Genomic DNA, 26309 nt, shown 5'->3' on the forward strand with positions numbered 1-26309 from the left:
TTCTTCATTTGAAGTGTGAACAGGTGTGCATGTAGTCTAAGACAGCCTCCAATATAATAATTTTTTAATAATATTTTATTTGTATTATTATTATTAATATAATAGCGATACAATATGAAATTCCATAATTAATGCTTGGGCTGCACATTGGTGAAAATTCTTATTGTGATTTTTCTGATAATTTTTTTTATTTAAAATGTGATTTAAAAAAATTTACACAATTGCTCAATTTGGGCAGAAATAAATAAATACATAAATTTGATTATATATCAATGAGACCATACAATAACAACAATAAAAATTATGATTATAAATATTATTATTTTTATTAATACTACTAAAACTATAATATGAAATATTATACTATAATACTTCACTGTAAAAGCAATAATTATTATTATTACTGCAACTACTAAACAGAATATTACATATTAATATTATATATATACACTACTAAATAAATATTAAATAATTAAAAAAATGATAATTTACTTTAGGTACTTAAAAAAACAATAATAGTATTTTATAGTAAAATACAGTAAAATTACAATACAATTTAATGGCTGTTTTAATTTCTTCTTTAACTTTTTAGGTCTGTAGATCAAGGCAAGTGGAGTTCACTGTTGTACTGATGCATTTACTCACAACTGGATCTCCATCAACAGGATCCATGCACACGGCGGCCCCCGGAGGACAGTTGACCCCTGGGATGGGGTTGAGGGGCTGGCAGATGTTGATGTAGAAATCAGGAGACTTGTCCTTGCCTAAATCCTCGTTGATAGCTTTGTAGTAACCAGTGAGATGGATCAGAGGACTGAGGTCAATCTGGTTGGTACCGTTCCAAACGGAGCACTGCACCTGCAGAGAAGAGACTCAGAATTTGTTGAAGGTTCAACTGAATCGAGGTTTAGGGAATCAAAAACTTTAAAGACTTCCTGTTACCTGTTGTTCGCAAACCAGAGGAGTGTGCCAGGAGAAAGAGTGAGTACAAGTGAGGTCATCCGAGTACACCAGCACGGGTACATCTGTACCTTCTCCCTCAGACTTGCAGACGAAGCTGAAGATGCTCTTGTGTTTGAGGGAAGGGTTGGCGGCACACGTGTCTCCATCCTCATAGGTGAGCTCCACCACCTGATCCTTATACACCAGCTTCCTTGCGGTTTTCCCAGCACTTATGGCCTTCTGAGTGTCTCTGATGCACACGGCTGCGGCAAAAAAAACATCTCAACATTTACGTAGTCTTTGTTTTTTTTTTTGCTTGGGGCTTAAGTCTTAGAACATGACGAATAATGCAAAACAAAAATCACAAACAATATTATTGTGCATACACAAAAAAATATTGTCTAAAGTGACAAAATGTATTGAAAGAAATTATTCTGAAAAATATATAGCTTGTTTATTGTATAGAAAATTAAATACAATTACATAATATATAAATATAATTTTTTAAAGTAAATTTTTCAAGTTCATTTTAGTTTATTACTAAAAATATATATTTGTGTGTGTGCATATGTGTGTGTTTCAGAAACATAGATAACCCTGTTATTTAAATAATATAAATTTCACACTAAATAAAAGGTACAAAGGGAAATAAACCTGTTCCAGGGGCACAACCAGCATTGTCTACATCTCCACAAATGTTCAGTCTGAACATCTTACTATGGGCTGAGGGATGGTAGACCGTATAGCCACCTGTCCGACTGAGGGCATTAAGGTCAAAGAGATGACCTGTGGAGACCAAGGACAAGCACAGGACATGTCAAACTGATTTAGGCACAAACATAAATACTACAACTTTCAGTTGAACACCCTTGCTGTCATTCAGGCTATTTGGATGCAATTACATGACACTGTTATGAGCAGACAGGAAGTGTCTGGGTCAGATGATTCAGTTGTTCTGGTTCAGAATGACTGTGTATTCAGTGTGAGTGAGGCTCATGTGGGTGACTCACCTGTGGCTGGATTTGTGACTTTACAGTCCCCGTGCTCTGTGCTGTTGAGAGGACAGGCTGCAGCAGTGAACCACACAAAGCTATAGAAGCAATCCTCCAGAGCCGTGATCAGAGTAGGTTCAGATTCCTGCAGAGACACAGACAAGGAGAGGATGGCATTATGCTCACTGTATAATAATCATAATATAATTTGATTAATTAAAAATTTAATATAACTGTTTTTATTTGAATATAATTTAAAATGTAATTTATTTCTGTGATTTAAAAAAGCCAAATTTCGAGCATCATTACTCCAGTCTTCAGTGTCACATGATCCTGCTGATTTGCAACTTAAGAAACATTTCTTATTATTATCAATGTTTAAAATAGTTGTGCTGATTAATATTTTTCGCGGCAACTGTACTACATTTTTTTTCAGGATCATTTGATGATTAGAAAGTTCAAAAGAACAACATTTATTTGAAATAGAAATCTTTTATAGCACTATAAATGTCTTCACTGTCACTTTTGATCAATTGAATGCATTCTTGCTGAAAAAAATCATTCTAATTAACCCTACAGTAGTGTGCGTTTGTTAAAATATTAATACAAATACAGTATTAGTTAGAAATGAACAAAATAAACAGTAGTTGGTCTATAGTAATTACTGTATGTTAACTTCAGAACATGCATGTCTGAGTGTACAGAAAAAAGGTTAAATAAACACAGACCACTTTGTCTGGGTCGCATCTGAAACGAATAATGGTGCTCCGGTTTCTCTTGACATTAGGACAGGCTTGTCCATTGGTGTAGTTCAGAATCAGGATGTTTTTATCCCACTGTGGACCCGCCTCTGCCTCCCCTAGATTCACATAATCATCTCCATCCTTCAGACAGGCCGCAGCGCTAGATGGGCAGCTCCACGCACCTAAAAAAATCAGCAGTTATAGATCCAATGCTGACTGCTCAATTCGCTCTAGCTGTGCTGTTACAACTCACCGGTCTGAGGCACCAGAGACTTGCACACGTTGATATAGTAACGCTGCCTCTGATTTTTCGCATCTGGCACAACAATCCAATTGAATTTGTGCAATGCCAGCGAGGATAGATCGTAGGAGTGGCCACTGCCATCACTGCCAGACAAAGAGGAGGTTATAGGGCATTTAAACAGTTTTATCATGTGTTGAGAGCAGATGCATAAGCAAAACGGTTCCACTTTACTTGTAAGAGCAGGTTGTGGTTTTGAAGGAAGGACAGGCCAAAGCTGTTTGCCATTCAAACAGATATGTGCAGTCCGCAGTCTCCTTTATGAACTCCGGCTTACCCTGAGGAACAAAGGAATTACATTAAAAAAACATTCAAGAAATTAATTTAACTACTTAACTCATTCATTGGCTGAAAGAAACTCACGGGATTCTTGCTGTGGTCGCAGGAGAAGAGAATAGCAGTGGATCGCTCGTAAATCTTGTGGCACTTTTCCCCATTCGTGTAGTTGATCATTATAATCCCATCATCAAATGTGAGGTTTTGATTGGATAAGCCTGAAAAGGAGCATGAAAACTGTTAGGAACGATCACCCAAAAATGAAAATCTGCTGAACACCGACTCAGGCCATCCAAGATGTAGATGAGTTTGTTTCTTCGTCAGAACATATTTGAAAAAATTAAGCATTCCATCACTTGCTCTCCTATGGGTCCTTTGCAGTGAATGGGTGCCGTCAGAATGAGACGAAGTCCAAACTGCTGATTGAAAATATCACAATAATCCTCAAGTAAACCACACAACTCCAGTCCATTAATTAAGGTCTTGTGAAACAGAAAGCCACATTTGTAATAAACCCATCAAGGCGTTTCGATTTAAAATGTGGCTATTGGCCAAAATATGAATCCATAATAACGCTTCCTCCAGTGAGGAATCCAACAATATATTTTTGTTCAGAATGGCTTTGGACTGTTTTAACTTATAAATGGTGCTTGATCTGTGCATATTTCTCCCCTGATTCAGAGATGATGACTTTGTCAATGGAAAAAGCAATATTATTGAGGATTTATATTTCAGCCATAAGCAATGGTATGAATAATTATGATGGATTATTTTATACCAAACATGCAGCTTTTCACTTCACAAGATGATAGTTGATAGACTGGAGTCGTGTGATTACTTGTGGATTATTGTGATGTTTTTATCAGCATTTTAAAATGCTCATTCTGACGGCACCCATTCACTGCAGAGGATCCATTGGTGAGCAAGTGATGGAATGCTACATTTCTCAAAATCTGTTCTGATGAAGAAAAAAAAACTCATCTGAGAGGGAGTAAACTTTTAGCAAATGTTCATTTTTAGGTGAACGAATCCTTCAAACATGAAAAAAATGCCCTACTAGCTCGACTTTGAAACTGAACCAACCCAAAAAACTCACCTGCTATTCTGTGTGTACTGCCCTCGACCTGACAGGAGGACACTGAATTGCTGGGACCATGAGGACAGACCGAGGATGTAATTGGGCCACACACTGCAAAGTGATACTCATAACTCAATTTCTTCACTTCATAGTCTTTTCCAGCCAGGGGTGTAAGATTATACTCGTAGCCGCTCTTGGGGTCCTTGACTTTACAGTTTTCACCTGTAAGTGACAGGAACTAAACTGAATCAGAGCCAAAGTAAGAGCATTTCTTCACATTCCTGTGAACAAATTGGCAGTTGATCCTACCATGCACTCTTTTTATTGGGCAAGCTTCTGAGGTTCTCCATATGAAGACATATTCACAACCATCTTTGCGATCAAACATGGGTGCACCCTTTAGATAGAGGAAAGAAAAAGAGGTTACAACAGCTTCAACATAAAAAAAAAAAAAAACAGTAGAGTACAAAATAGGGCTTGGGAGTTTTTATAGATGTCTCTTCTCCTCACCATGGCTGTATTTATTTGATCAAAAATACAGTAAAAACAGTAATACTGTGAAACTACAATATCAAATCTATGTCCTATTTTATTTTTTATTTTCTTACTTTATTTTTATAATATATATTTTAAAATGTAATTTATTCCTGTGATGCAAAGCTGAATTTTCAGCATCATTACTCGAGTCTTCAGTTTCATTATAATATGCCGATTTGCAGCTCAATAAACTTATTTCTTCTAAATATAAATGTTGAAAAGAGTTGTGGTGCTTAATATTTTTTTCTCTCCAAATATTGGTTTCAAGATACTAGAAAAAGATTACTTTTTTTATGTGCAGCAACAAGGTTACATAAATCCTGCGCAGATGAATGATTCATTTGAGTTTTTCCTAAATAATTTAACTATATAGACATTGCATGTGCTACATACTATCGCACTGTGAATCTCAAGTTAGATTAGAGTTTATATGTACATATCCAGTTATAACACCAATTTATTCCATATTTATAGAAAGTGCCATAGATAAAAAACTATTTGCACTTAAGAGAGAAACCGTGCACTTGCTTACAGGACTGTCATCACACTGGAAGATGATTCTTGTGGAGTAACTTCCTGAACCGCACTTGTCCCCATTCAGATAAACAATACTGATGGAGCCGTCTGCTGCTGACTGCAGCCTGGACTGCACGTATCCCAGATTTACACCTTTGCCTTTCAGCTGCCCACATGCTCCAATCGCTCCAGCTGCCAACAACACTTCAGTTTACTGCACGGCCATTCAGACCAGAACTACTGCTCTTGGTTAGTGTTACAAACAGAAACTTAATTTCACAGTATTGGGCTAAAAACAGGAAGATATTTCAAAAGAGTCTGTCCATATCTGTCCAGAGACACTCACCAGGGCAGCCCTGGACACGAGGCAGCGGTTTACACACACTGATGTAAAACTTTTGAAAGCGGGCCTGATCTGAGGTGTCCAGAGGAACATAGTATTTGTCATCCAGGTCACTCAAGTCATACTCTCTACCTTGTAAATCTGGAAATTCAAGACAGATGGATCAGCTTAATTTTGGCAACATAGTAATGATGCTGAAATGACACCCTTCAGCATTAACACATTTTGTGTATGGGAAAGCTTACCAGTGACTTGGCAATCCACAGGACCAGGTTCACAGGCTAGCGCAGTGGAAAGCTCGAAGAACACATTGTGGGTTACATATGTAGTTGTGCCCAGCTCTTCTTGTTTGAGCTTCAAAGAGGGTTGGTTGGACTTCTGGTCACACACAAATTTTATGAAGAAGGTGTCTTCGGTACCTATAGTACAGATGGGAAACAGGGTAAAAATGGATTTAGTACAGGGCAGAACAATGTAAGCTTTATGCAAGACTCTCTAGAAAAGCTTGATTCCAATTGGTCAGTCTTGGCATTCAAAGATACATTATGATCCTAGAACTGTATGTTGGACTGCTGTCCCTTGCAACTGATTTTATAACGTGACGTTAGGGCTGTGCAAAAAATCGAATGCAATTTTCATGCACATCTCATAAGTAAAGACGCTCCTGTAATTAAAGTATATCTCCAGCACGTGCGTTCAGATCATGGTTGCCAGGTTTTCACCACAAATCCTGCCCAGTTGCGATTCCAGGAGGTTCCCCGATAAAAAATTGCTTTCCGGGGTTAAAATGTAAGTTTTATGGCATGGTTGCCTTGGTAAAATTCGCATTTTAGGGGCTAAATATCACGTTATTGGTATTGTCGCTTCGACCCGCGGACATAAAAAATAACCACAGAGTTGGCAACACTGGTTGGCATTTACTACACAGAGCCGTAATTCACTGACAATCTACACAAAATCGATTTTTAAATCGGTGGCGATTATTTGTCGATTTTGAAAGCGATTTTGTGTTAGTTGTCGGTAGACTACGGCTCTGTGTAGTAACTGCCGCTCCACCCGAACCAGTGTTGCCAAGTCTGCGATTGTTTTTCATGTCCGCAGTTCGAAGCAACCCCATACCAATAATGTGATATTTATCCCCTAAAACGCGAATTTTACCAAGACAACCATGGCAAAAAAAAAAAAAAAAAAAAATTATATTTTAACCCCGGGAAGCAATTCTTTTTTTTTATCTCGGAACCTCCTGGAATCGCAATTAGTTTTGAGAAGCAACTGGGCAGGATTTGTTGTGAAAACCTGGCAACCCTGATCTGAACACACGTGCTGGAGATATACTTCGAATTAAAGGAGCGTCTTTACTGATGAGATGTGCATGAAAATCGCATTCGATATTTTGCACAGCCCTACGTGACGTTGTGACTTGATGTGACATTTCCTACAAAGCTATGCTAGTTTTCTTACCTTGCTATCACCCTAACATGATCACATAAGGTACAATGAAATACAATAATGCATACACTACTATTAAAAAATGTATCCGAGTCTGTAAAAATTATTACTCTTTTTAAAGAAATTTATAGAAATTGATCAAAAGTGACAATAAAGATGTTACAAAAGGTGTCCATTTAAAATAATTGCTTGCACTTTTGAATCCTGAAATGTTACAGACCCCAAACATTTGAACAGTGGTGTACACGACAGAGTAACTATACAATAAAAAGGAATTAAAAGAAAACCTCTCACCTGTGAGTTATTTAAAGGGGGGGTGAAATGCTATTTCATGCATACTGAGTTTTTTACACTGTTAAAGAGTTGGATTCCCATGCTAAACATGGACAAAGTTTCAAAAATTAAGTTGTAAGTTTGAAGGAGTATTTTGTTCCCAAAACACTCCTTCCGGATTGTCACAAGTTTCAGAAAGTTTTTTTCGAGTATGGCTCTGTGTGACGTAAGATGGAGCGGAATTTCCTTATATGGGTCCTGAGGGCACTTCTGCCGGAAGAGCGCACGCTCCCGTATAGCAGAGCACTGAGAGCAGAGACATTCACTGATCAGACCGAGAGCGTCGCGAAATGTCACAAAAGGAGTGTGTTTTTGGTTGCCAGGGCAAGACAACCCTGCACAGATTACCAAAAAAAAACAGCATTAAGGGACCAGTGGATGGAGTTTATTTTTACAGAGCATCAATGGAGTTGTGAAAGTGTTTTTGTTTGTTCCCTGCATTTCGAAGATGCTTGTTTTACAAACAAGGCCCAGTTTGACGACGGATTTGCATATCGTTTATTTCTTAAGGATGATGCAATCCCAACGAAAAAGGGTCACGATCGTGTGTTGGAACCGCAGGCGGGGAGTAAAACTGCTTAAAATATCTCTGCCTCCTTGTTAGTGCGTCCGCCTCCCATGCCGAGACCCGGGTTCGAGCCCCGCTCGGAGTGAGTTGTTGCTGCTGCTGCTCTCGTTCAGTTTCAGCCTCGGGATCTGTTAGCCATGGCTTGTTTTTGATGATGTTTTTTTTTCCTCACGGTAAAGTCACAGTTTCCAGACGCTCTCAACGCAAAAGCCTACTGGCCCTCTTGATTCTTTAGCTCCACCCACACGTCACCCTCCAGCAGCTTGTGTTTTTCCAAGAAAAATCGGTACAGACTATCTTTCTCTTATGAATATAATAAAACTAAAGAATTTTTGGAGTTATGAAGGATGCAGTACTACCCTATAGGTACTCAAGATTAACAGGATATTGAGTGAAAACGATCATTTCACAACCCCCCCCCCCCCCTAATCTGGTGGGTTTTAGTGGGAAGCATGATATCTCTAACTAAAGCAAACATGGATTCAATAAAAGGGTCGCTCATCAGGTGACTTTTGCAGTCAGTTACGCACCTGTCTGTTTGTCCAGAGCTCCTTTGTATGTGAGCGTGAGAGCGCCATCAGTGGAGAACTGGAGAATCTGTTCCACACCAACTTGACTCACAGGCTTCTTATCATCCAGCTCACAGCCAGAAACAGATTTATTTTTGACAGTCCCGCACTCTTTCACAGAACCACAAATATTCACCTAAATTCGATGAGAGGGACATGTAACATTTGGTTTATTATGGGTATAGCACTTCATTTATTAAGGGTATAACATTGATTATTTGAAATAAAAATCTTTAGTAACATCAAAACTGTTTTGTCTTTTATTGTAATCCATCAATTGAATGCATCCTTGGTGGATAAAAAAGTATTAATTTCTAAAGTACTGACCCCAAATGTTTGAAAAGCAGTGATTGAATAAATAAAGAAAGAAGGAAAGAAATAATTACTGACAGTGAGTTACTGAATCTACTGAGAGTCCCAGTTAGCTTTCATCAGTCATCCAAGCCCATTTAAATTAAATTAATGCATTTAGCAGATGCTTTTATTCAAAGCGACTTACAGTGCATTCAGGTTATCAATTTTTACTTATCATGTGTTCCCGGGGAATCGAACCCCCAACCTTGAACACCATTTATTATTGGATCTCTATTAAAGTATGGATACTGATGTACCACAAGCTGGTATCATACTGAAATCACTTCTGAATCCATCCATCCCCTATTTAAGATCATTTGAAAGATTTTAAAGTGCTTCTTACGACAAAGTCTTTCCCAAGAGCGTTGACGTGGTATCCGTTGTCAGTAGCCAATGGTTTCAGGTTGAACTCAAAGCCAGTGTTGGGATCTTTCACTGAGCAGTTCTGTTGACAAATAAGAGAAATAAGAAAACCTACTCGATTCTGTCAAAGTCATTGATTTTATGAAGAAATTAAGGTTGACCTGACTGGTGTCCTCAACGGATGTGATGGCGCAGGCTGCTTCTGTGTGCCAAACAAAGTCAACGGTGCAGTTCTGGTTTATCAAAAAGCGAGGACCAGATGTCTAAAGAAAAAGAAATTACATTCTCAAACTGTTATAAATAAGCCTTATTGCAACAATTAAAATAAGAGTGAAAGGTCAAGAATGACTGACTGTTGTCCCAGAGGAGCAGACGAAGTGGATACGAGTTGTGTAAGTGGTCCTGACTCCATCTGCTTCACACACTGAGCCATCAGTGTACACCAACATTAGCTGGTTCTCATCCTCGATCACCGGCCCCTTCTTAGCAATGCCTAAGTTGCTGATCTCTACCTTCTCAGACAGGCCTTCCTGCTCGAGTAACATGTACACATACATCTGCTGTCAGTGGTGCAGTTTTTTGTATTTCATCATGTCATTCCAGTGTTTACAGCCAGCAAACTAACCTCAAATTTCACCTCACAGACAGAAGCTTTCCTGTCACAGCCAGGCACGGCTTTAAGAGGCTGGCATATATTGATGTAGTATTTCCTCAGGCCGCTCGGGTCAGAGACTTGCATGGCCTGCCAGTTCCTACCGCCATTAGATACTGCCAAACTGCAGAGAGGAAGGAAACAAGAGATCTACTGTAGAGTCATTCCTGTTAACATTGTCTAGCTTTTTGAAACTAGCACTTGTCGGATGTTGTCAGACACGTATAATGGAGTGATAACACTTCCTGAGAAATCATGAAGATTAACAGTGCATTTATATATAATAAATCATATCTAGCATCAAATGTCTCCACTATGACAGACAGAAGGCTACATCCAAAAAGTGAGATTGGGTACAAATAAATAAAAAAAACAAAATGTAATTAAAAATCTATTGCTTAAAAGTAAGCCATGTAGATTTTTTTTTTTTATAAGTAACCTTAACTTAAAGGCAGGGTAGGTCAAAAATATATAAAAAACTTTTTTCCAAATTTGTTTAAACTTTATTTATATATCAATACATAATTAAAATGTAAGTACTCTGAAAAAGAAAGTATAAAAATCGAGTGTCTGTAGACCTCTCACGACTGTTTTAAAGAAAGCCACGCTATAGCTATCATCTTGAGCTAGGCCTATAGATTATTTATCGTCTCTACTACGGCTCGCTAAGTAATGTTATGTTAGCTATATTATGCAGCTACGTGTGCTAATGACACATGCTTAATGAAAAAATAAACAAAAAAATATGTATGATCAAAATACAAAAATAAAAATTTACCTGTCCACTTTTCAGCCCCTTGAGTTCCCTCAGTTCTCGCATCGATGGAAAGCCACGCCGATATTAACTCACGTTTTATTTCTTTGTTTATCCAAAGACTTTTTGTTCATTGCCTTTTCTTGTACTGTTACTGTCTTCCTTTTTTTGCCTGGTTTGCCTTCACTAACTGCATAGGCCCGTACTGTGAATTTTGCTTGCCGTTTCTCTACAATTGTTTTGGTATTCCTAGGATCCGTGCCTCTTGAATTCCTCAAATCAAACGTACACGCGCAAGTGGGCAGGTCATGTGTGGCAAAAGTGTGGTTGCCATGTTTGCGAGAGAGTGACAGTCGCCTAAGCCAATCGTATGTTTCGCCCGAATGGAAATAATGAGCTGTGTTTAATACAGATTAAACGGTCTAGAGTCACTCGATTTTTATACTCTTTATTTCAGAGTACTTACATTTTAATTATGCATTGATATATATATAGAAAGTTTAAACGAATTTGGAAGAAAGTTGTTTATAAATTTTTTACCGACCCTTCCTTTAATAATACATGAAAATAATAAATCCACAGTACAAAATAAACCAAATAAAAATAAAAAAGCACCCTGAATGATCAAATTCAACACATATGATTAGTTTAGGATGAGACTTATTTGTTCAATCGATGGCAGATAGAGGAAGTGTTTAGTAAACTAAAGGATAAGTGTGTCATTTATGCAACTATAGTGGCACCAAAAAAAAAAAAAAAAAGAAACTTAAATATTTAACAGGACAAATATTTCTAGGACACGTGAGTCTTGAGAAAGGCAAGCTAACCTGGACAGGTCGTACTGATGCAGAGTTTTGGGGTCTGTTACAACACACTCATGTGGTCTCTCAGGACAGGCATAGGAAGTGTACCATTTGAAGTCATAAGTGTACTCATCTTCTTTCTGGAGAAAAAGAGATCCTAAATGAAGGACATTTTTGGTTTGCAGACAAAACAAAAGCCTTATAGAAATAAGCAGGTGTGTCCAATGCAAAGCTTAAAACACAAGCCCTTTATGCAAGAGTAGCATTACTTGAGTACAGGCTAAAAATATCTTCAGAATCAGAACAAAGAAGCAGGTGCGATACCTGAAACTCAGGTTTTCCTGGACCAGCCTCTCTGTCACAGAGGAAGGAGATGTGTGTGGAACGCAGTGTGTGCTGCTTGTTGTTGTACTGAGAGCCGTTTCTGTAGGTCAGCTGGATCATGCCATCATAGTAGGAAAGCCTTGAATTAAACTCGCCGAGATTCCAAGAGCTTGTGCCACTGCAGAGACGGAACAAAAATGGTCAGCTCTGCCCACAGTGAAAACGTATTGGGTCAAAAATCATGCACGCCATAGCTGCATGTTAAACATCAAATATGTCAAGGTTGGCTGAGATTCCATTGCTTTATATCACACTTTCAGAGAAGACAAAAACTTGTCGCATAACACCTTGTTAAACGAAAATGACTAAAGCAAACTTACTTCTGGTCAACTTGACAGGCCCCTGCTGTTTTTGGACACTGTCCCACCTTCACATTGCCACACACATTGATGAAGTAGTCATACTTGTCAACAGACATGTTATAATAACCTCCACTAGGTTTCTGAAGCGGGGACAAGTCAAATGAAATTCCTGCAAAGAAAAAGATGCTCATTTAAAAGTAACACATTACCAGGCTTAATCTTTCACCACTGGGCTACACATCCCCACAAAAATTTACAAATAATTAGATATTGTACAGTAAAATTATATATATATATATATATATATATATATATATATATATATATATATATATATATATATATATATATATATATATATAAATATTTAAACTACAGATCAGAAACCATTTTTGTAAAATAAAATGAAATAAAAAAAATTCAATTTCAATTTAGTGTAGTTCAGTTAAATTAAAAACTGAAACATAAACCACAATATATATAAGTGTTAAATATATTCACATGGATGAATAATTAGGTATGAGAGAAGATGCAGATTATATAGAAGTACAACACACAACAAATACAGTAACTTTGTTGTACAAGTGTGGTTTACTAAAATATAAAGTATGAAAAATCATTTTCACTAACTGAAATAAAGCTGAAATTAAAAGATATAAAAAACAAAACCTTGCAAAAATGTAAATTAGAAATATCTTAAATTAGTTCGTCAAAGTTCTTAAATTACTTAAACTGAAATATAATAAATTACATTTATATAGAAATTTTAAAAAAAGAAACGTAAAATTATAATAAAAAAAATGAAAAATATAAATTGTATATATTAACATGAAAACGGAAAATATACAAAATGAATACATCAACAAATAAATAATAGTACATGAACAAGACTAAAATACCACTGTCTTGTACCTGCTTGTGGGTTTTCCACCTTGCAATCATCTCCTTCTGTTTTCGAGAGGACGCAGGCTGAAGCGGTGAACCACTCAAACTCATAGATGCAGCCGTCACTGGACACACTCCACAGGACCGGAGCGCTCTCAACATCTCCAGGCTTACACTTCAGAGTGATGATGCTTTTTATTCTCATGTTATCCCTGCATTTGTCGCCATTAGTGTAATTGAGTCTGATGTCATCCCCCTCTGCCGCCTTTTGCGGAGAAATCAGGAATTTGCCCAAGTTCACAGCTTTCCCATTTCCTTAGAGAAGGAGATTTGGGAGAGAATGAAACTTCCGGAGTAAGACAGAACTGAAAAAAAGGTTATATAGGAAATAATCTCTAATGGTGCACTGACCTACTGCACATATTGCTGCGTCCTCGGGGCAAAATCTGGCCTCCCCCTCTTGGATGATTTTATGACAAACATTGATGTAAAAACGTTTCTTATCAGAGTCTGGTGCCTTGGCGCTCACAGCCTCCCAGTTTTGAGATCCCTCTGATTCTGAGAGAAACACATTTACAATAAGCAACATGCTGGTACAATCACTTTTTGAAAAGTTTACAGAAACTTTCATATTTTAGAAAACAGGTTTCAAAGATATTATTTTATGGCCCATCAAATGCTAAGGGTTTATCCTTTAATCCAGCAAGCAATTTTTTTTATACATTTATATTCAAACAAGATTTTTCCCCTGCTAATTTTTTTGGATTGGCATTTAATTTGACTTATTTCAGTCTGCTCCTCACACAAAGTGGTAAGTTGTTTTTATCGTGCATTGTTTTATTTCTTCTATAAGCTGCATGAATATTTTTGGAGGGTGCAACAAAAATTGTCTTTCTTTTTTTAGGTGAACTGTTCTTTTAGAAATTAGACAATGTTTTTGTAAAAATAAATTAATAAATTGATTAGTCAGCAATGAAATTTTTTATGAAATTACCATATTTATTCAGCTAGGATGATTTAAATTCATCAAAGTTGACTTCTTTGAAGAATAGAGAGATAAAAAAAAAACAGTATTTATATATACCGTTCTTTGATCTCTCTATTCTTCAAAGAATTCGAGGGGGAGGGATTTCCACAAAAATATTGAGCAGAGTAAATGCTTTCAAATTACATTTTAAAAAACATTTAAAAAATGTGATAACATTTTCTTTTTTAAATTTTTATTTCACAATATTACAGTTTTGATCAAATAGATGCAGCCTTGGTAAGGATATGAGACTTCTTAAAAAAAAAACTAAAATATCGACCCTAAATTTTATAGTAAATTAATTTAATTGTCATTAAATAACTAAAATAAATCATAAAGAAAACACAAAAGTCATTTTGCTCATCTCTACCTGGGTAGCGCGTAAGAGGCGACAGATCATAACGCTTCTTCTTGTGGTCTGTGACATGACACAGCAGATCTTCCTTCTCCTTCACACATGCGTATGCTGTTTGCCAGTCAAAGTAATACGTGCAGTCAGACTCTCCTGTAAAGACCGGCTTGCCGTACTCTGCAAACCACAAGTCAGCTGTGAGTAAAACATTTTGAAAACCAAATTTCCAACACGAAACAGAAACATCTAGGTCACATCGTTGCATTTCCTTCCTTCCTCTTCTCATCCAAATAAACTTTCACAATCAGGCAGGGTTAAAACAGTAGTGTGACTTCACGAGTTACTATGAGAGGAGTCATTTTGCCACTCACCAGCCGTTGCATTGCACTCAAAGTTAATGATGGTCATGCGCTGGAATCCAGTGCCGCAACCGGTGCCGTCTGGGTAGATTAGCGTGAGATCACCATCTGAATATCTTAAGGTAAAAAAGAAAAGGATTACGACTGCTCATCAACATAAACTTTCACTGCATTTAAGGGTGGATCAGTAACACAAGCTAAGGCGAACCTCAAAGTTTGGTTCTGGTATCTCCCAGCAATCTTCTTCACATCACCCGTGTCCTTGACTTGGCAGACAGACACGTAACCTTTTTCATCACCACACTGTCCAGCATTGGTCTCATCACACACATTCAGATAGAAGTTATAGGTGTCCTTGCCATTTTTGGCCTCAGCCATATAGGGGTTGCCTGAAGCTAAGGATAAAAAATAAGAATGGTAAAACATTATATTTGGTAACTAGGTACTCGATCACATCAAGGATGAAACATAACTATATGTACTTGTTATTGAAGAAGGGTTTTGTGTTTTTGCTAAACTATATGAAACTCTGGAAGCACCTTAATGCATGTTTTATAATGTTAACAGTGAGTTTTAGTATACTTGTTCTCAATGCTTTTGTTCTAGTTTGCCTTCAGTGGGAAAAACAAACTCTTTATCTAACAAAATGCTGTGTGATTCTTAGTTACTAAAAAAAAAGTACCAAAACAAAAGAGTATGAAGGAAACACCATGGGCCCTATTTTAACGATCTGAAACGCAAGTGTCAAAGCGCGAAACGCAAGTAAGTTTGTGGGCGGGTCTCGGCGCTGTTGCTATTTTCCCGGCGGGATAAATGGCTCTTGCGCCCGGCGCAAATCTAAAATGGGTTGGTCTGAAGTAGCTTCATTATTCATAGGTGTGGTTTGGGCGTAACGTGAAATAAACCAATCAGAGCGTCATCCAACATTCCCTTTAAAAGCACGTGCGCAAGTTCCATTATGGATTGCTATTATTGTGGCGTATTTACCAGGGGCACGCCAGGAGCGGTTCACAGCCGAGGAGACTGATGTTCTTGTAAGAGCAGTGAAAGACAGAGAAGTTGTGTTGTATGGGGATGGGAGATTTCCTGGTTCCTGACGGACAAACCAATTTGTCAGATGTCCTTATATACATATATGACCTCAAACATGTCTGATCCTTAATTACTACAATTAGCCTGAATAATTTGTAAGCTAGATTTATGCCTTTTTTTTCACATCTTCGTGGCACACCACAATGATTTCCGTCATCTCAAGTGTTAATATTTTTTTTAGTGTAACAATTTATGATTTGCAAAAATAACTGTTGCATCTGTGTAGATTACATGAGCAAAGTGTATGCGCGTTGTGCACGCTATACACTATGGTCAAGCATGCGCCTTTAAAATAGCATAAGGAACAACGCGCCACTGACTTTAGACTAGGTTTTTTCTGGTCAGTGGCGCAATTGTTTAATGGAACAGCAAAATAGCACCAGGGATTGTTTGCGCCGGAACACGCCTCCTTTTTTGCGCTGAACCGCCCAGGGAGCGCAAGTTCATTCACTAGTTTAGCGACGTGCTTCTGTGGAGGGAAAAGCGCGCTTTGCGCGGGTGCAAAATAGGAATGACACATGCGTCAGTGTACAAAGTCAATTGCGCTGGGTGCAAGATAGGGCCCCATGTCTTTTCAACCAAGCACCATGCAAATGTCTTGCTTTGTATTTTTTATTTTATTTTACTGAGAAGAACAATGGAAACACCTTTTTTTAGACATTTGACCATGTTCATCTCTGAAGTTCAATGAAGTAACATGGTAATAGCGCAGTAAATTAATATGCTTCAATGCCACGGTATTAGTGTTACTTTAGTATTATGATATTATTTACTCTAACAGTATTTATTAATATTTTAAATGAGCTTTAATTTCATTTGAAGTTTTAGTAACTTTTTCCAGTTTTAGTATAACATTTGTGCTTCAAAAATGTAATTTTATTTCAGTTAGTTGGCAAAATTTTACATTATAACTTAAGTTAAATGTTTCATTAATATTTATCTACTATTATTTAAATAAACAAATTACTTTTAATATTTCCAGTGTAAAATGGCACTGGGATATTTATGGTTTGTTCAGGTAATCAGTTATTCATTAAACATCATATCAAATCCTTCACCACTTCAATCTTTCCACAGAAACAACATTTACATCACTGCCTCTTGCTAAACTAATAGAGTTAACTCACAGTGGTATGTCAGGGGAGTAAGGTCAATGGAGATGTCGTGCTGTTTGCTGGTCAGTTTACAGTTTTGACTCTCCAGGTAATCTCTGTGGCAGGCGTACTCAGTAACCCACTCGATCTCATACCGACAGTTCAAGCTGCTGACCATCTTAGGGTTACTTCCCTAAAAGACCATTGAGAAAGCTGTGAGGTGACTGAGTATAGTAGGCATACTGCAATGAAATGAAACACTAGGCATCTTCTTACCGTCTGCCTTGCGGATGGACAAATGAATGTAATCGTCACTGCTGGTTTGTGGTCATTACAGAAGGGTGGGCTTTCAGTGACTCCCTCGTACCGCAGCCTTAGTCTGAAAAAGAGAATATCAGTTATGCAGCTGCTCCAGTTCTTCTTGAGCACCAAATCTGCATATTACAATGATTTCTGAAGGATCGTTAGCAAAAAAAATGTGGCTTTGCATCACAGGAGCAAGTTACATTTTAAAATATATTAAAATAGAAAACAATTATTTGATATTATATAAAATGTTCCACATTATTACTGTTTTTACTGTTGGTGAGCATAAACCTACCAATCGCAAACTTTTGAATGGTAGTGTGAAAGCATCAGCCTTATAACTAATTAGTTATTAAATTAGCACATACTTGTCATTTGAGAGCAGCTCAAGCTGATGAACAGGCTGACCCATGTTGAAAGAACTGTCGCCAGAGGTGAGACAGGCTGCAGATCCCTCGGGACACGGGCTTCCGGCGCGTTCTGGACGGACAAACATCAAGTTACTTGCATTGCACTTCCAAATGCATTAGTTGTTTAATTAAGAACCTGCTCAGGCGCTTTGCAGATTGTTTTGTGTGATGAAGCAGCTACAGTATATGATCAAAATGTTTGTTCAATGGGCACCAAACTCTAAAAATAAAAAAAGTTTACAGAAACTCACTTAGACTTCTGCATATATTAATGTAGAAATCAATTTCATCGTCTGGGTCGTCAACCAGGTATCCATCTGAGAGTTTTATCAGCGGGCTGAGGTCATGTTTCTTTCCATCCGAGTCAAAGACATAGCAGGGGACCTTTAAAAAGAGATAGAGAGTGGGGTTTATTGAAACAAACAAACAATGTAACACCTCCCAGAATCTTAAACCATTTCCTCTGTTGTAGCATAAATAAGATATTAGGCGGAAAAAAAAAAAAAAAAAAAAAAAAACACTGTGAAAATGTTTCTGTTTGCTGGGATTAGCATGATAAAAGAATAAGAAAAAAAAAAGTTTGTTTCCCTCATATTTATAAATTAAATATATACTAATATTTTATTCCAAAACGGGTTAGCTAATTAAATAAATTAACACTGGGCAAAAGGATTAAATGCAATTTTTACAATAGGTAAAAATATTTTATTGTTAATAATTCTTTATGCAGATTTTGCATTATTAGAGTCTATTAAGAAATTCATAATTTCAAAATGTTAAATTAAATTTATAAATGTATGCATTTAGCAGACGCTTTTATCCAAAGCGACTTATAGTGCATTCAGGCTAACATTTTTTACCTAACATGTGCTCCCTGGGAATCAAACCCACAACCTTGCACTGCTAAAGCAATGCTCTACCACTTGAGCCACAGGAACATATGCTTTGATCAAAACTGATTACTTTAATTCTTTTCGACACGGAGAACAACCGAAACCACCAAACAGACACACTTTAACGTTCACATCTTCCTCTACATTAACGCTTGAACAGAAATGTCATCACGTCTCATCATCTCTACTAACCTCCTTATGTGGTCTAAACTGATCACGTTTGCAGGCGGCGTACGTCCTCCATTCAAAGTAATGAACACACTCAGAGACAGTAACAAACTCAGGTGTGCCCTGTAAAGAAAAAAAAAGAAGAAAAATCACATGTCATACATGGTGTGAAAATTACTGGAAATAATGAAAATGTAAATGTGAAAAATTATTGCATATAAACATATATTTTGAATTAAATTATTAAAAATAAACAAAAAGTAAATTTTTTGTCCTTCACACAGGAACTGCAGTAAAATTAAATACGCATTCATAAAAAAGGGAACCCATATTTAGGAGTACATTGCATTATCAGACAGATCAGCCAGCCCTACTTTCACTTTGCCTCAGTATAATATCTTTGTGCCATCTAAGTCATTTCTTCTTGCTTCGCAGAAGGTGGAATGAAACAAACAGCCTTGCAAATGTCACACTCTATTCACAAGGATCACTAACAGTGCATGCTGAAGAGGAAAGCTCACCATTGTTTTGCCGCATTGAAAGGTGATGCTGCTCTGAATGTTGCTGCTCTTGTCGTCGCATTTCGTCGAGCTGTTGAAATCAAGCACAGCAGGCAAGACTTTCCGCAAGGAGAGCTCACCTATGGGGGAGAAAAAGACCTGGTTTGAATTTGAGTTTTTCACAAGTTTCACAAATGGAGTTTTTTTTAGCAAGCTGGTAACACAATAAATGCTAAATGTTACTGCAATTAACTATCTCTATATACAGCTGAGCTTTAGTAATCGAAATAAAGTCAAGTGTAATTTAGAGCTGAAACAACGAATCGATTTAATCGATTAAAATCGATTATTAAAATAGTTGTCAACTAATTTAGTAATCGATTCGTCGCTAAATAAATTTTATTTGCCATAAGCGGCTCATTTCGTGCATATTTCAAATCTGCGGTGACCAAAGTGTGGCAGTAATGAGCCACCGGAGGTTTTACTCAGCCAGTACAGCAGGTGAAGTAGCGAATAGCCAATAGCTGGCCTCGTTTTATGTCACGTGCTTCCCGAACAGCGTCTCTGCAGCATTCAGCGGGAAGTGGGAGTACTTTACTTTGAGCCTTTAAAATGAAGAGTAACCTGTAAACTCTGCACTACTGAACTGTTTAAGGGGCCGTTCACATATCGTGTCTTTTGCGTGCTCAAGTTCGTTATTTCCTATGTAGGCGCGCAGTATGCACTCTCATAATGGAAGCGACGCGTTCGCGACACGCACGCGGTGCGATGCGCCCGTTTTTCCAGGCGCGTCCACACCGCATCCATTTATCCTTTGCTGAAATTTCCGGGTCTTCATGGAGAGGGCACGTCATGGAGAGAGCACGTCATGGTTGCTTAGCAAAGGCAGATGCCTCAGGGGCGCTTCTGCCCGAGCGCTTTGGAAAGAAGGAGAAAGCGGCGCGACTAGCGTTTTCCACGCGTTTTTTGGTGCGATATGTGAACGGCTCATAAGAATTTTATTTGTGCAGATTCTCCAGTACAAGGTTGTTTGCAAATGTTTAGTCGTAAAAGCTGATAACATTGCTTTTTAACAGTTAACATTTAAAGCTTTACAAAATGTTATGTGATCAGTTTGTCGTTTACCAGTTCATAATTCAGACTTGCAGCCTAATTATGACTGAATGAGAGAGGTAAAATGCACTTCTTTTCTAAGTATTCACTGCTCTTTTTCACACAGCAGGTTTTTTGTGTGTGTCCCATTTTTTTTTTCTGGACAACCTTCTGATGGATTTTACTTTAAATTGTGAGTTCCATTCAGGTTTCATGCCATTGGCACTTTTTTTCGAAGGATTGTTTACAATTTCACAGCATAAGCTATAAAGCTTTTTCCCAGTAAATAATAAAATACAATGCACTGCAATTTTATTCTGTTTTATCCTTATACTTCGTGAACATATGTTCTCAAAGATTCCTTAAGCTTTGTTTGGGATGTTAAACTACTTTAGGAGCTCTAAGGACTGCCATGGTGAAAACAATATTTGAAATCTCCTTGTGAATTTTGCTAGAGTATGGGTCAGTGTTTTGATTGCAGAAGAGTTCGACAAAGGATTACTAACATAAAACAACTCCAGGTATATTTTTGATGTGGATATGACAATGCAAAATGGTTAACATCTCTTAAAAATCTATGCTGAATGATAAAGACCCTTTATTAATAATTTACTTGGGGAAAAAATGGAAAAAACTAAAATATAAGTACATAAACCGATTAATCGATTAATCGTAAAAATAATCGACAGATTAATCGATTATCAAAATAATCGTTAGTTGCAGCCCTAGTGTAATTTGTCAATGCACAGCTATGTTGAGGACAAGAACAACCATAATACGTTTATTTGCCTGTATTCAAACAAATTAGTAAAGGTCTCTGTGCCACCCAACAAAGCAAAAATATTACAGCATGTGATCTGGAGAGGTTAGAAGTTCATAGGCAAAATGTCTAGCAGTGCACAACCCATGGGAACAAACAACATAAGAAGATGACCTAAATGCACCAATGTGAGAAAACATTCTGAAAACATGCCAACTAGAGCCAGAGAAACTACAGCGGACATCTAAGGCCGCTGGAAAACATTCAACATGCAATGTGATGATCAAACATTATAATGGAGTGACACAGATATGTAATGGAGGCAGAACAATATATCGGTCGGTCTCGACTGCACAAAAATTCTCACATATTGGTGCACATGACTGTAAAACTGTCTTATTGCAATCACATCAAATAAGGAATCAAAAAAAAAATGTAATTGCAGATGACATTATTTCTGGTTCAGTCATGATTCTGGATATGGAAGGTCAAGTCAAGCATATTGCATTGTGGGATACAATGCGCCATGCAGTGCATGTGCATCTGCTTTTACACTTCATATCTTGGCAACAGTTTTCCGAGCATTTAAAAAAGGCATTATGCACACAGTATGCACACTGCATACTGCATACTGAAGAGTTTTTACTATAGTACAAAAAGTAATCTAAAAAAACACTATTCTGTTTTTAATACAACAGCTCTGTTTAGTATGTATTAAATGGTTTGATTTAATCAACCTGATGTAACCCCAAGTAAGTGTAGCCTATGCTTTTAACATTTAATAAGATGGCAAATATAGTTGATGTGATAGGACATTTATGATTTATGTATGTGGTGGAGCCTGAAAATTTTAATTACTGCCATTTAAAAACTGTCACTTACTTATGGTCACTTTGTACAACTGCACCTGCTGCTAGATAACTTTGACCTACTTACTGTGAAACAAAAAATACGACTGCAGGAACACAAGATAAAGAATACCAGGATATGTGAGCGAGTGTAGACACACACTAAAATTAATGCAAACAATTTCAGATGCAACAACACTATTGTGTGTGAAGCACACATTAATGCCCCGGAAATCCCCATAACGCATCCACACACCAACCACCAAAGCATGTGACACTGAGAAGCAGTACGACTATAACCACCACTGTCAACACAGCATGAAACATTACATAAATAGACATCACACAATGGTGTCTGGATGTTTTTCTTACTAGGGTAAAAAAAAAAAATGATGTACTCTATGTAACAGTGCTGAAAGCAGCTCATTATGAATATCAGATCCAATCAGCATGAACAACATTTGCAAGTTGTCTCATTCTGTCACATGATCAAACTGTTTGTGATGCAATATCTCCAGTGTTTGTTCTGCCAACAAGTGAAATAGATCCCTTTATTTAAATCTAGAGCTAACAGTTAACTCAGAGCCACTATGGGTCGGGGTGTTCAGATGATAGGTTTGTGTTATATGGAGGTCAGCTGACTAGTTGGATGACACCAAGTAAACAAGCACTCTGTCTGTGCTCTGTCATGCAGCTCTTGCTTATGAGAGCAATGACCATATAACAGCGCTGAGTATCTACTACGAAGACAAAACATGAGAATTTTAATGTTTAACCTGAATATCCAGATTAAGCAAAAAAAAAAAAAAAAAAAAAAGAAAAAAAAGTGACTTGAATCATTAGGAAATGCTATCAATCACATGCCCTAAACAACTAAAGAGTGAATCTTGCATGAAAATGTTAAGGTCACATTTCAGCCTAAACTGATAAGAAAAACAGAAAGTTTATATATTTGTATAACATATATATATATATACATATATACACTTTCATAAAAAAAAAAAAAAAAAAATGTATTCAGTTTCTTTAAGGATTTAATACTTTTCTTCAGCAAGCATTAAATGTATCACAAGTGTCAGTAAAGACATTTATTGTTTGATCACTTCATAAAGGCTGTTCTTTTGAACTTTATATCCATCAAAGAACCTTAATAAATGTAGCAGAACAAATGTTTTCAACATTCATAAGAAGAAACTTAATAAGAAATGTTTCTAGAGCAACAAATCGGTATATCAGAATGATTTCTGAAGGATCATGGGACACTGAAGAATGACGTCACAGGAATCAAATTCGATTTTAAAATAGAGTAAAACAAAAAACGGTTATTTTAAATATTACAATTTAACAATATGATGCTTTTTAAGAAATCATATATACTGTATTGCATAAAGGAAATAAAATCTACTTTAGGACCATTAAGACTGTATTGTATCAATATTTAATAATGCAAATTGCAGTGCAAATTGGCAAGCACGGAGTACAACAATAACACCATAATGAGCAATAAATCAATGAGAATTTAGAGAATCTGAGAATTGTTTTCTTATACGGACCTTGTATGGTGACACCAGTGTACTCTCACAGTTAAGTGTCATTATCTATCCTAATTAATCAAATAATCAATTTTCTAATTAACATACAGTTTAACTTGTAATCATTATGCCATGACAGAAAGCTGAATATTTCAAAAAAACGTGATAAAATCGGTATTTTTATGTTATATTAGAAAAAAGGAGCATCATACAGGTTTTCATGAACACTGCTGTTGCAGTTCGGGTGTAAATCATTGGCACATCGATGCATTGCACTTACCCACTGACTGGAACAGGCCACTCTTCGCCGTGTGGGCACAGACCGCGCTTCCTTTTCCACATTCTGTTTCCGGGGAAGATTCACAGAGCTTCAAAGTGTATGTCACATTGTTGTCTTGGTCAATGGCCTCCCATTTGTAACTTCATACATACAAAAAGAAAGACACACAATTTCAGCATGATCATAATTTATTTCAGTTGCACGACATTATCCATTCGCACACCCAGCTCAGTGCCTAAATTAATGCATCTGTTATGGTTTTATTAGGTCTAGGTACATGATGCATCCAGGCTCAAGGGCCAACACTATCATTCAAATATATAAAGCAAACCAGATCATATTTAAAAGCATATAATTCTTTCTAAACAACTGTTTGTATGCTATCCATAAGGGTTTGCCTGTAATGATTAGCATTAAGTTTGATTATTTATTTAAGATCTCACCTGCACAGATCATGGAACCATAAGCTGTCATCCGAGCCCACTGCTGATGATAGACACTGAAGCAGTATGAACGAAAACAAACCAGTGGCAGCGATTCCGCAAACCCGCGTACGGCCCATGTTTTAGACTAGGAAATAAATTAGTGCGCACAGTCCGACATGATGCAGCAGTCCTTTCTGATTACTGATCATTACCGTGTAGCAGGAACCACTCACAGTCACATGACGACATGACGCGTGGTACACGTCACGTGGTGAGTTCCGCTCGAAGAAGTAGAATGGCGTCAACACTGAAAGGCCTGTCCTAAAGAGGCGTGGCTTATCTTTTTTTTTTTTTTTTTTTTTTTTTTTTTTGTCGTCAAATGCCTTGTCTAAATACCCACACTTGCGGTCTTTGTACTTGATCACTTGGCTATTTAAATTAGGTATTTCCTGTATTTGGCCCAAATGTTCAAGTGAGTATGAAGACCACAAGTGTGTGCAACTTTTTATTACCTGATGGGACCATAGACGGTATAAAAACATGATGGGACACACTTGTAGTGTTCTAAAAACGCAAGTGTTTACAGAGTTTTAATTTTTATTTTTTAATATTTATTAACTTTGCATTTTAAAATAAACTTTTAAAGGTGCTGTAGGGAACTTTTGTAAAAAAATATTTTTTACATATTTATTAAACCTGTCATTATGTCCTGACAGTAGAATATGAGACAGATAATCTGTGAAAAAATCAAGCTCCTCTGGCTCCTCCCAGTGGTCCTATTGCCATTTGCAGAAAGTCATGCGCTCCCGGTAAAAAACAACCAATCAGAGCTGCGGTCCGTAACTTTGTTTGTGTTCAAAATGTAGAAAAATGAACATAATAAGCGAGTACACCATGAATCCATTTTCCAAACCGTGTTTTTAGCTTGTCCTGAATCACTAGGGTACACCTATAATAAGTGTTTATATTCAGACTATTTTAGATTGCTTCGGGGGTACCGCGGCGGAGTAACCCAGTACCTTTGTGATTCTTCATAGACATAAACAGAGACAAGTAGCTCCGGCTACGATGTTCTTCCGCAATACGCAAGCAGTTCTGTTTATTAACCGCTAGAGCGTCAAAAATTCCCTACTGCAGCTTTAAATGTCTGTTCAGTAGTCCCTATAAGAGATGACACACTTTAATTTCTGTTGCAAATTATGCACAAAATACTCCATAAATACTCCAAAAATGTGCACCATTAAAATATGTAGAACTTTGTTTAACTAGCAAATTATATGTAATATCTAATATTATTAATAGTATTTAATTTACATTGGAAAGGTTTCCGTGACCTCTCTCGATCTTGGCAAAAAGTCTCACCATTTATTTCCAGAACATTATGCATGATGGTACACACTTGAGAGTGGTAATATTTCACATCAGCAACATAATCTGAAATGAACTGCCCCACAAAAGTTGTTTCTTATGCTCAAATAGCGTTAAAATAAAGTATTTTTCATGTTTGGTTAATGGCCGATCACTAATGAAATCACTTTATCAATCAGCAATAGGCTCTTTCCTTTCGAAGGCGGGACTATTCCGCCATATTGCATTTATCATATTTATCGCCATATTTATCATATATTATCTGCGATCAAAAGGCAGCTGACTTGCTGTCTTAGGATGCTATGACTTTGCAGGCAGCGTTTTTGCACAAAAGCACCTCATGAAACTGATTTCAGACAGACTTCGGTGGCAGCATAACGGTTTAATGATCTAAGACAAAATAGAATTAGTTTTGATGATAATTAAACAAATATTTAATTATAAACAAATATTCAAATCATTAAACAAATATTTAATTATAATACTGATTTCTCACTAGAAATAACATCAAAAGTGCAAAAGATTAGTCAGAAACATACATTTACATACAAACTGACATCCCAACGCAACTTTCAGACACCATCTTTATGTTTTACATCTTAACCGTCACGGAATGCACAGGATGTAGGATATCAAAGGCAATGAAGGATAACTTATGT

At 37.0% G+C, this 26309-nt stretch overlaps 1 protein-coding gene across 1 annotated transcript in view; it reads right to left on the bottom strand.

Annotated features, from left to right (window-relative positions):
• Positions 1-24512, bottom strand: part of LOC113114827 (cation-independent mannose-6-phosphate receptor-like) — a 36017-nt gene extending 11505 nt beyond the window's left edge. The window contains exons 1-34 of the mRNA XM_026281878.1: positions 24301-24512; positions 23858-23997; positions 19367-19485; positions 18870-18968; positions 18036-18168; positions 17743-17854; positions 17345-17447; positions 17102-17261; positions 15091-15277; positions 14895-14998; positions 14542-14700; positions 13556-13702; positions 13172-13459; positions 12278-12428; positions 11898-12075; positions 11598-11713; positions 9990-10140; positions 9718-9894; positions 9526-9627; positions 9345-9446; positions 8609-8783; positions 5974-6147; positions 5732-5869; positions 5402-5577; positions 4642-4729; positions 4351-4554; positions 3342-3472; positions 3153-3256; positions 2931-3064; positions 2663-2859; positions 1953-2079; positions 1597-1728; positions 943-1205; positions 646-858 (exon numbers count right to left, since the gene is read on the bottom strand). Of these exons, the coding sequence (XP_026137663.1) occupies positions 646-858; positions 943-1205; positions 1597-1728; positions 1953-2079; positions 2663-2859; positions 2931-3064; positions 3153-3256; positions 3342-3472; positions 4351-4554; positions 4642-4729; positions 5402-5577; positions 5732-5869; positions 5974-6147; positions 8609-8783; positions 9345-9446; positions 9526-9627; positions 9718-9894; positions 9990-10140; positions 11598-11713; positions 11898-12075; positions 12278-12428; positions 13172-13459; positions 13556-13702; positions 14542-14700; positions 14895-14998; positions 15091-15277; positions 17102-17261; positions 17345-17447; positions 17743-17854; positions 18036-18168; positions 18870-18968; positions 19367-19485; positions 23858-23997; positions 24301-24419 (5103 nt within the window). The 5' untranslated portion in view covers positions 24420-24512. The remainder of the gene's footprint in view (positions 1-645; positions 859-942; positions 1206-1596; positions 1729-1952; positions 2080-2662; positions 2860-2930; positions 3065-3152; positions 3257-3341; positions 3473-4350; positions 4555-4641; positions 4730-5401; positions 5578-5731; positions 5870-5973; positions 6148-8608; positions 8784-9344; positions 9447-9525; positions 9628-9717; positions 9895-9989; positions 10141-11597; positions 11714-11897; positions 12076-12277; positions 12429-13171; positions 13460-13555; positions 13703-14541; positions 14701-14894; positions 14999-15090; positions 15278-17101; positions 17262-17344; positions 17448-17742; positions 17855-18035; positions 18169-18869; positions 18969-19366; positions 19486-23857; positions 23998-24300) is intronic.
• Between the last annotated feature and the right edge of the window lie 1797 nt (positions 24513-26309).

The sequence above is a fragment of the Carassius auratus genome, chromosome 15 (assembly GCF_003368295.1).
Source record: "Carassius auratus strain Wakin chromosome 15, ASM336829v1, whole genome shotgun sequence".
NCBI lineage: Eukaryota > Metazoa > Chordata > Actinopteri > Cypriniformes > Cyprinidae > Carassius > Carassius auratus.